Raw genomic sequence first — 10,523 nt, forward strand, 5'->3', positions numbered from 1 at the left:
CCGCCGCCTCCATCGCGCCGCGCGCGCCCGCCCCCGGCCGCCTCCGCCGCCCGCCTTTCCGCCGCCGCCCTCGCCTCCACCGCCGCCCTCGCCGTCGCCGCCGCCGCCGCGCCCGCCGCCGCCGCCCACCCCGTCCCCGCCGCCGCCGTCGCGGAGGTTCGGAGGTGTGCGGGGAGGCTTCGGGGCGGGCGATGGCCTGCCTCCGCCGCCGACGCCCTCGCCCCCGCCGCCCCGCGCCCCGCACTTTGTGTACCGCAGCATACCCCTGCCGCCGCCGCCGCCGCGGCTCACGCCGCTCAACATCCGGGACGTCGCCAACCATAAGAAGGGCACGCGCGGCGATCGGGCGGCGATGGCGTTTCGCCCCACGAACAACGCGAGGCAGCACGACCCGCAGCTGTGGCCACACGGGCCTTGAGAGGTGTGGGGACAGACATGAGTGTGTGTGGAGTACTGCCAGAGCGGATTGCGTAAGACATGCACCATTCCAACAAAGGCAGCACGATGCCGAGCCGGTCGCGGGTCGGCGGGGTCGGGGTGGTCGGTACATATATAACTTTACAGACAGACACGAGACAGTCTGAATTTCACACTGGGTGATGCTCCGATAAACCCGCCGGATCTTCGACAAAAGCAGGGACATTTCTTTTTTGGAAGGGTAGGTGTGAATACAGCTTTCTGGTAGGGTTACATCGACGAACTATGCGGCAATCGACTGGGGGGCAGCCCCCCAGCACATCCCACACAGAGACCTGGATGTAACCCGATTGTGAGCGTGAGTGAAACCGCCGATGCGATTGCTCATTGCTCAGTCAGTGACCGACAGTCAGTCGCAGCAGACTTTGACGATTGGCGGCCTCGCGCCCTCAGTCGCCCTCCTCTACTAACGGCCCTGCCCCAGCCCAGATGCCTCATCCAGGGTGGTGCAACCACTCGCGCAGGGAGGGAGAGACAGTCGGCGATCTGCGCCGCGCAGATGAGCTCCGCCTCGTGACGTCTGCGTCGAGGACGTCCACCGCAGGGCTATCATAGCGCCATATGACGCACTGCCTGTTGTTCATTACTTCGCAGGTGCGAACGTCGAGGACAATCTCACTGGTGGCGGCTGCAGTGTTGAATATTTACCGGTATGAGACCGGTATTTGGTGATATTTTGATTAGTTTTGGAGTGGTATGGTATAGTGGTATGCGAAAGTGGTATGCGGGGTTTTCATTAGTTGTAGCGGCTGTCGGTGTGGTCCCGGGGGCGAAACCATGCAAAAGTGCGGGTATTACTCGGGTTTTTCCAGGTATACCCGCAAAATACCCGGTATTTTGCCGATTTTGCCGATTTTGCCACCAAGAAGGCACTCCGACTCGCTTTGATTTCCGTGAGGCAACTGGTATCCCGTACCACTTTTTGATTAGTTCAGGCCTAGGGTTTGATTAGCCAAAAACTCCCATACCGGTAAATATTCAACACTGGGCGGCTGCACTCCCGGCCGGCGGTAGGAGAGATGAAGGCTAATGTACTTGGCAGTGTACGGGCCTTCCGGCGTGAACAGTGCCCCGGGACGAAAGAGGAGGCGACGTCTCTCTCGTCCACGAGCGCCTCGATGTGCGCATCGACGGTGTAACCAGCTTTGAGAGACGGGAACGAACGGCGGTGCGAAATCCTCTCAGAATTCTTTGGCATAGGGGAACCCCAACCCTAAATTTTCTTTCGGACCCCACGCGCCGGGGGGCTTGAGCATTCGGACCCCCCCCCCTAGCATGTGGTGGGCACCCCCCAGCAGTTCGTGGGCTAGGAATAGCCGCCAGAGAGCCGATTTTGCCCCCAAAGTTGTGAAATCGTGGCTGAAAGACCAATATCTTGGAGAATCTGACCAGTCTCAAGGCTCATGTAGCTCCAAAAGATGATTTTCCCCTCGAAAATGCTGCGAAATGAGGCGTAAAATCAAGGGCCCGGAGGGTCTGACCACGAGTCTCTAGGGGGTCCTCGGCCACGACCCCCCCCCTAGCATGTGGTGAAGGTGCTGGGGGGGGGCGGGACCCCCCCCCTAGCATGTGGTGAAGCCTCTGGGGGGGGTCGGACCCCCCCCCTAGCATGTGGTGTGCAGAGAAGGGCGCCCCCCTCCCTGGAAGCGATGTCCGCCTGCTCCCGCTCGCCGCGGGGCTGAGGGACTTTTGTCGATGTTGGCTAGAAGTGCTGCACCTTTTTGAGAATTTCACCCAGGCACTCTCCCCCACGCGCCCCTAGGCCTAGCCCCCCTAGCAGCTGCTCCCTACTTTACGCGGCAACGCGGGGCGCCCTACCCGCCCATGGCTCAGTGGCAGTGTGCTCCAGCCTCCACGCACCACGCGACCACGGCTCTCCACGCACCACGGACCACGCTCAGTACATACATACGCTCCACGCGGCTCACGCGCGCCGTCTGCGTCTCCACGGGACCAGAGTGTCGAGAGTCTAGAGAGTCCACCCAGAGTGCAGAAAGAGCACTTAGCACACAGGCCACACGCTCACAGCAGTCAGTCCTCAGCACACAGCAGAGGCTCAGCCGCAGGGAGAGTGCGCTCGCAATGAGTCTCCACGCAGCGTCGCCAGTCGTCGGGGACGGGGGAGAGCCGTGTTGTACATCAACATGCAAAGTCGTGCCAACGGCGCTCTTCCAGTAACCTCTATCATTCTAAGATTCTATAGAGACTATATACGCGCTCTGACTGACCGAAAGTGGAGCGAAACAAACTCAGAACACTCACAGGACTCCGGCTCGGACGGCCGCCTCAGTGCTCAGAGGGCGGTAATATGCTTGTCTCTCACCCTCCCACCCGCTGGTGATGGCCGAATCCACGGAGCCCCGGGCGCTGCCTCTCCTCGGACGCACGTGAGGCTCCGAATTCTATATGTAGACACGCAAAACACGCGCGCCTGTGCCTCAGTAAATCACTGGCCACACCTCGCTCTGCAGGCGGTCTCACCTCGCTCCGCGGTCTGCACCGACCCTTCTCCACCACATACTCCCACCAGGTCTCTCGAAGCGCGCCCTCACTCCTCCGCTCCTGCTCGGAGGGCAGCCTCTGCTGCCTCGCGGACGGCGGCGTTCTCGTCGTCGAGCGGCATGTCCTCGGCCTCGACCGGCTCGGCCGTTGGGTCGTCGCCCTCGATGGGCGGAGGCGGCGAGGGCCTCATGGGCCCGGCGGCCACCGGGTGGCCGTAGCCGAGGTAGAGGTTGGCATATCTGCCCTCCTTGGCCTCGCTCACCTGATACGGCAGGAGGGAGGCCGGTTGGGGGCGCCGCGGCGGTGGGGCCCTGCCGCTCGGCGGAACAACCGCAATGGCCCCCGGCCAACGAAGCGAGCGCGACCAGACGACCGCCGCGCCGCCGCCGAGGGCCGCGGGCCCCACCAGCGCCCAGTCTGAAGCCTCGATGGGCAGGAGCGCCTGATAGGGCGGGTCGCGTCCGGTCGTCAGGACACGCCGCCAAAGAGAGCTTGAAAGTCGGTGCTTTAGACACCGGCTTCTCCGGCTCTAGCTGCGGTGGCGGCGCGTCGGCATCCGCCTCCTCGGGACTCGGAAGGTTGGTGCAGCGACCGATGGCGAGAATGCCCATGTTCTTGTGGCGCCTGTTGGGAGAGTGTCGCCGGCGTCAGAAGTCGAGTCCGCGAGACGGCGATGGCGGTGGTGGCGGGGCGCGCGCCACGAGGCGGGCTCGCAAAGCTGCGAGCTGGTTGGTGGTGGCAGCGCGCCCTCCGCCTCGGGGTCCGCCGGCTCCACGGCGCCCTCCGGGCTGAGGGCGTACTTGTGCGATGGACAGAGCGTCGTGCCATGGGCAATGCGGGCGAGCTGCGCGCGCAGGTAGTGCCGCTCCGTCCCGGGGAAGGGCGGGAAGCAGCAGATGTCGGCGTCGAGGCTTCCCGTGAAGAACTTGCGCGTCCGCGACGCGGCGACGATCGCCTCTGGCGTGACGCTCGGCAGCTCCTCCCATGTGCCACCGAGCTCCGGCGTCACAAAGTACGAGAGCGCATTACAGCCAGAGCCATACTCCTCTGCCGGCGTCGCTGACGGCTCGCTGGCCTCGGGCGGCTCGGGCGGCTCGGCTCGTCTCGCCTCGGCAACGTAGTAGTCCGCTGCGGTGCCGAGGATTTTGCCGAAGAAGCGCACGCTCTGCAGCTTTGCGGTGCGCTGCAGCGCGCAGAGAGAGAGGTGCGCACGGTAGGTCTCCTCGGGTGACAGGCTCGCACCTGAGCGGGTTGGGTAGGGGTTGGAGGCGGCGGCTGGGATGGCAAGACCCAGATCCACCGCGCTCGTCCCGCCGTTGGCCCTCCTCTCCGTGCGAGCCAACAGTGTCCACATCTCTACGCCCACCCGCGGCGTCGAGGAGCCGCGCATCGTCGAGGAGAGAGGGGGGTATCTGTCCGTCCGCCTCGTCCTCGGAGCCCGGCTTGAGCAGGGCCGCGTCCCTCTCCAGCCAGCCACTGTCGGGCACCTCTGGCGCCGTGGTCGGTGGCGGCGGTGGCACCGTGACGGCCGCAGGGTCAAAGGAGCTCGACTTGACCTTTGCAGAGAGGGCCTCGAACGCACCGAGTGCATCGGCAGGGTTGGAAGCGAGGATGGTGGCGAGCACATCGGTCAAATGCGAGTACACGGAGACACCCTTCTCGTTGGGCCGTTGCAGGAAGGAGACGGCCTCGGCCTTGTCCGACATCGCGCTGGGGCGAAACGGCCGTCAAAACAGCGCGGGCGCGTGAACAGCTCGATGCAGCTGTGGGATACGAATCAGATCTGAGATGAAGGCGCGCGCTATTGCGCATCTGGCACACGCGTGCCCCGTCCCGTAGAAGGCAAAAACGGACGAGCAGCGAGCACGCGAGCTCCTCCCTCTCGCAGCCGGGGCTAGAGCTGAGCCTGCCTGCACCCTGCTCCACCTCCACTCTCTTCCCAGCTTCCAGCCAGTACTTCCACTGTCAGTGTCACCGCACCGTGAGCACTGTGCACTGAGCAGTGAGGTGTGAGCACTAGCTGTCAAGTGTCACATCGCGGGAACGCGGTGGCGGTGGGCAATGACCAATGTCGCGGCAGGAGAGAGGTAGCGAGGCTTTGACGACTGCTTTTTTGACTAGACTTTCCTGCATCGAGGGGTACAGTGTTTACGGACACGACAGTGGCACAAATACCACACGAAATTCGTTCGCCGGCGTGCCCCGTGACTGCATGGCACAAATCGCATCCTCGCGACACTGCGAGCGCGGCGCTGTCCGCGACGCGAGCCCCAGTATACAGACACGCCGCGGAGAGACTGTCACAGGCCGCCCCCCAGGCTGTGAATCAGGGGGCGGCTCAAGTCCACGAGGGATGCACAACACCCGCTGGTCACGCACGGGAAGGCTGCAAGCACATGCAAGTCACATGGGCGATGAGACGTCGGGATGCCGCTGGGGGCTCCCTGCGCACCACTCTTCCTCCGAGCCGCGGCAGCTCAGCCCTTTCCGAGGAGGTCCGCGCCGAAAGCATCCGGCTCTGACACGGTCGGTGAGCCCGCAGAACCGCGGAGAGCGCGGGTCCCAGCGGCGAGGCCGGGATGGGTCGGTTGGAAGCAAGCGTTGCCGAGCAGCATGGATGCGAGAGCGAGAGCAATCCCTGCTACCCCGGCCGCCGCTACGCTCATCACAATCACCATTCCAGAGGAGCCTTCGTCTGCAATCAGCAGAGCCGGCACCAGCGACGGCGCAAACGCAGGAGGGAGAGCGGCGGATGCTGCGGTCGCGGCGCCGGCTGCGCCCGCGCCGAGGATGTTCGGGGTCGGAAGCCGCATTCAGCGGTGCAGCGGGCGCCTTGTGCGGCAGCAGCGCGGCGCCGGGCAGTTTGCAATCTCCAGGCTGATCGAATGAAACAAAAAGTCTTTTGCGCGCTTTTGCTCAACTCCCCAGCGCGTGCCAATTGGGTCAAGAACAAGCAAGTGGCAAACGGCTTCTTACGCTCGGCGGCCCCAGTGGGGGGTGCCCGCGCCGCCTAGCTCTGCGGACGGCCCCCCCCACCCTTCATGTAATCATGTAGTCCCCACAATCGCTGACGAGAGAGAGATTTTTAGCAATACCAAACAACTCTAACACTCACACGTCATTTGGGGCCTGGAGCCCTGTTCACGCGCGCGCGAGACGTGCAGACAGGGTTGCCAGGTGAGAGCGAATGGCGCGGTTCACGCCTCGCACAACAGAGAGAGAGATGCGCTCTGCATGGTGGGACATAAAAGAGAGCGAGTACTTGGGCGAGTAGGCCGTGCGGTCAACGCTGCCGCGCGCGACTTTGCGCGCGAGGCGGCGCAGCTTGAGAACGGCGGTGGGCGAGAAGCCGCCGCCGAACGTCTCGTGGAGCAGCAGGTTGAAGTTGTTGCGCTTGACAAAGATCGCGTCGTGGTAGAAACCGCGATGCGCCTTGACGTAGCCGTGGCCGGTCTTGTGGTCGAAGGGTTGGCCGGGCTGCCCGCGCGCCTTGCAGCCCATGTTTAGGCGGCGGGCCTTTTCTTCGGTGTTGCCGAAGGCGTAGGAGTGGCCAACGGAGGCGGGCGTGCCGCCACTCGAGGCGTTGCCAACGCCCGGCGAGGAGGTCTTGAGGAGGGGCGTCCAGAGCTTGATTTCATTCACCTCATCGCATCCTCCCGGCCGAGCGTGGGGTTCTGCGAGGTCGACCATGTACCCCTCGTTGTACTGCCGGGTGAGCTCTGGTTTCTCCTTGTCGCCGTGCACGACCGGCGCGTTGGCCGGGGCGCGCATCGCGTCCGCCCAGGCGGCGAGGACGCCGTCGTGGGGCCGCCGGTGGTGGGCCTTGTTGTAAAGGTAGTCGCCGAGGAAATCGACTGGCATGCCCCGCTCGAGCGCGACCCGAAGGGTGGGAAGCGCCGCGGAGAGCCAAAGGCCGAGCTTTCGCTGGAGCTCGTCTTGGAGGGTGTCGGAGGAGAGGGCGGTGGCGTACGTACCGTCGACACGGACATCGAAGGCCTTGCCGGCGAAAGGCGTTGAGGCGGAGACGAAGCGCGCGGCTTCGCGGTTGTTTACAGCGCTGTCTCCGAGGGACGGGTTGTTCTTGACGTGCACATCCCGCGCCTTGACGAGCTCCTGGTGCGCGTACCAGTCCTTGTGATTCTTGATGGCAGCGAGCGCCCGCGGCCGCGGGTACGTGGATTTGCAAGTGCCATTGAGAATCGCGTCGGTAGCTGGAAGGGACTCGGGCTCGGGGAGCGGGACGCTCTTGGGGGGTAGAACTCAGTCAGGTAGCCGCCGCGGACGGTGTAGTACTTGTTTTTGTCGCGGGCGGCGCGCTTCTCGCACACCTCCTTCCAGTCCGAGAGGGCGGACTCGTAGGTGGCGATAGCTGCGGCGATGGCGGGGTACTTGGACGCACCTCCCTCGTCGTGGGCGAAGTCGGGGTTGTGGGCGACGAGGGTGCGCCAGTTCTTGAGGAGCGACATGGAGAAGTCGCTGTCGGCTCGCGAGAAGGCGGTGTCGATGTTGCACCCGCCCATCTCGGTCGGCAGCTGCGCCTGGAGCCACGCGAGGTCGCGGAGCGCCTGGGGCGAGGCGTCGGCGCGAGCAATGCTCTCAAAGGACTTGCGGATGCGGTTGTGCGCAAACTCGAGAGCGTCGCACGCGACATTGGGCGGCGTGATGCCGGCAATGTACTTGGTCTTTGCGCAGGCAATCCGTTGGACGAGGTTGAGGCGGAGCTGCGAGGTGTTCGTGACGCAGTCAGTGTCGACGATCGTGTCGATGACGTCGAGCGGCGCGAGCTTCTTCCTGAGGTGCGCGGTGAGCTCCTTCTTGCAGGCTTCCGGGTCGCCAAAGAAGGTGCCGACGGCCTTGAAGCAGTCCACTCGCCCCGTGGGTTTGCCCTCCTTGTCGCGGTGCGCCGGCGAGCCCCGGAGCCAGCCCGGCGCGCACGAGAGGTCGCCCTCGGGCGAGTAGATGAGCGACTTGCCGACGCCGTCGAAGACGCAGATGTCATGGAGGAAGCAGTTTTGTTGTTCGCTGACGTGGGAAAATGAACGAACTCGGGGGCACGGGACGCGGCACAAACGGGGCACAAACGCCAGGCTACAAAGACGGGGAGGCACGTAGTGACGTGGGATCGCTTGTCATGTGAGAGAGTGCGGTGTGTTCTTGTTTGATATCCGCTTTCTCTCTTTTGCCGGGAACCAACACGTGTATGCACATGCTCGCGCGCTCGTCGGCTGCCTCACCGAACCTCGCCGCCCGCGTCGTCCTGATGACCTCCGTCGCGACGCCGCGCCCGCCTCGCGTCCTCTTCATGCACGGTCTCGAGAGTGGAGCGTTTGGAAGCAAGGCTCGCTGGCTATCCGAGCGCTTTGAGACCGCGGCGCCGGACCAGCAGGTGTCTGCGTACAACCCGTTGCGGCGCAATGGTCCGATGGCGGCGTGCCTCGCCTACGTGTTTTCCTTCGGCGCCGCGGCCCGGTACGCCGGCGGGTCGATCGGCCTCAGCGTCGCTGGGCTGGCCAGCGCGGGCCTCGTGCCCTTCCTGCAGTGGCGAATGCGTGTGGCCATGCGTCGCTGCGTCGCGCTGATGGAGGTGGCGCTGCGGCGCGAAAAGCCGGATGTGGTCGTGGGCTCGTCGTGGGGCGGCGCCGTCGCCCTCAAGTGCATCGAGCAGGGCTACTGGGCGGGACCGGCGGTCCTCCTCGCCCCGGCCATCAGCGCGCGCGGAGTGTGGAACCTGGCGTGGCCGTCCTTCGAGCCGGAGCTGCCGGCGGCCGCGGCGGCGCGCGTGCTGGTGGTACAGGGGGACCGCGACGACACCGTCCCCTTTGAGCGGGTGGTCGACCTCTGCAGGAGGAAGGGCCTCCGTCTCGAGGTGGTGGAAGGAGGGGATCACCGCCTCGTCGGCGCCATGCTCGGCCCGACCGAGCGGCTGGCGCAGCTCGTGCGCGATGAGTACCAGTCGAGCGCTCCCTCTCCGTCCATCTCTTGAGTCGCCGTCCCGCGCAAACGGCTCACGGGCCCCAGACTCCGCTTGTGGCTTGATGTCGCGGCACGTTCTCGTCACGTTGTGACTTGTGCCGTCGCCCGGCTCTCTCACACCGAAACACACGCGTATTAATTATGCAGGCGAATTTGCATCGCATCGGCCATCGCACTCCGCGCATACACAGGAGGGGCGCGCACACACAGGTCGTCAGCGGTTAAGAGCGCGCGGACACCCACAGCCCCACACAGCACACACACGCTGCTCGCTGGGGGCCACGCCGCACCGGGCCACCGCGGTCCGCGCACGCGCGAGCTCTCGGTGCACAGCCTTTGGCTCTGCAGGTCGCCCCTGCCCCCTCGCTGCGCCCTGCGCGCCTGCCGTGCGCGGCGAACCGCGCGCGCAGCACCCGCTCAGCAGCGCTCTGCCCAGCGTCGCCCGGCGCGGCGACCAGCCGGCAGAGCGCAGAGCCTTCTCAGACCTCACGCACCGAGACCGACAGAGTCCCACGTCCCAGAGAGTCTCACTCAGGAGAGAGATAAAGCCGTGGAGAGGGGCCGACTGCACGCTAAAGGCTACACGCTCGCACACCACTTGCAGAGTGGCTCTCCAATAGAGCCCGTACTATAGTCGAGAGTCGCTCGCCGGCCGGCGCAGTGCTGCTCTGACCGCTCCGCCGGGCCCCCTCCGGGCCGCCGCCGCGGAGACGTGCACATAGGCAAGTTGGTATTTTCATATATGAACTTCAAAATAGTATTGGCTAGTGACTGTCTAATTCTAGGAGCGGTGCAGAGGTGGATCCAGCTCAATGATGAGGCTACGGCGCGCATAATGAAGAGAGAGGAACACATCGAGTGGCTGAGGAAGCTCTTCGCTGGGTGGAAGGAGGCCCGGCCAGCCTTGAGGGAGTCGCGGAGGAGGAGGGATAATGGAGGTAACGTGGGAACCGAGGCCAACAGCCAGTGGGACGAACGAGGGCCGCGACGGCGGCTCAAGCGGGAGGGAGCGGAGACGGTGGGCAGAGAGCGAAGTGGGTGAGACTGATGATGCTCCTTCGACTTAGGGAGCGGTTCAGATGCTGGGCGGGCTTCAGGCTGGTGCTCACGCGAACAGGAATCGACGCGATGTGCAAAGCATACAAGAAGGGGAGAGGGAAGAGGAGAGACGCCGGTGAGGACGAAGCAGAAACTAGCGCAGACGAGAGCAGGGGAGACCCGGGGACTGGGGAGCCGGAGCAGACGGCATCGGCCGCCGAGGGAACGTTGGGAAGAGGCACGAGGAGGGCGGCGACCTCGACCGACTATGGAGGACCCGTCGCCAGACGACGCAGGGCAGAAGACGGTGAGGCGGAGCAGACGCGCAGGGCGAGACGAGGGAGGGAACAGGACTTTGCGGAGATCAGCAGGAGGATGTACGAAGAGATTAGGAGCAGCAGGGACCCGAGGGACCATGTGGAAGACGGCTAGTGGCTAGTTCCATTTCACTGTGGCACAGCTCGCGTTACAAAACCTTGATTTTGACCATTGCGCGAAAAAGGTACATCTCGGTGCCTTCCAGAGGCAGCTGC

The 10,523-nt window shown here is 64.6% G+C and overlaps 3 protein-coding genes across 3 annotated transcripts; 1 reads left to right on the forward strand and 2 right to left on the reverse strand.

The window, feature by feature from the left end:
- Positions 1–3,025: 3,025 nt before the first annotated feature.
- Positions 3,026–4,685, reverse strand: EMIHUDRAFT_465846 (hypothetical protein; the record flags this gene model as incomplete). Its single annotated transcript, XM_005758909.1, has 5 exons — positions 3,026–3,241; positions 3,311–3,421; positions 3,495–3,603; positions 3,681–4,221; positions 4,346–4,685. 5 exons carry the CDS (start codon positions 4,683–4,685, stop codon positions 3,026–3,028), a joined length of 1,317 nt encoding a protein of 438 aa, XP_005758966.1.
- Positions 4,686–5,456: 771 nt separating this feature from the next.
- Positions 5,457–5,792, reverse strand: EMIHUDRAFT_219019 (hypothetical protein; the record flags this gene model as incomplete). Its single annotated transcript, XM_005758910.1, has 1 exon — positions 5,457–5,792. One exon carries the CDS (start codon positions 5,790–5,792, stop codon positions 5,457–5,459), a length of 336 nt encoding a protein of 111 aa, XP_005758967.1.
- A 2,586-nt stretch (positions 5,793–8,378) lies between these two features.
- EMIHUDRAFT_359489 (hypothetical protein) lies at positions 8,379–9,004 on the forward strand. The gene has a single exon (XM_005758911.1). It carries the CDS (start codon positions 8,402–8,404, stop codon positions 8,960–8,962), a length of 561 nt encoding a protein of 186 aa, XP_005758968.1. The 5' UTR covers positions 8,379–8,401; the 3' UTR covers positions 8,963–9,004.
- Positions 9,005–10,523: the final 1,519 nt, after the last annotated feature.

This window comes from Emiliania huxleyi (assembly GCF_000372725.1).
Source record: "Emiliania huxleyi CCMP1516 unplaced genomic scaffold EMIHUscaffold_83, whole genome shotgun sequence".
NCBI classification, from domain to species: domain Eukaryota; phylum Haptophyta; order Isochrysidales; family Noelaerhabdaceae; genus Emiliania; species Emiliania huxleyi.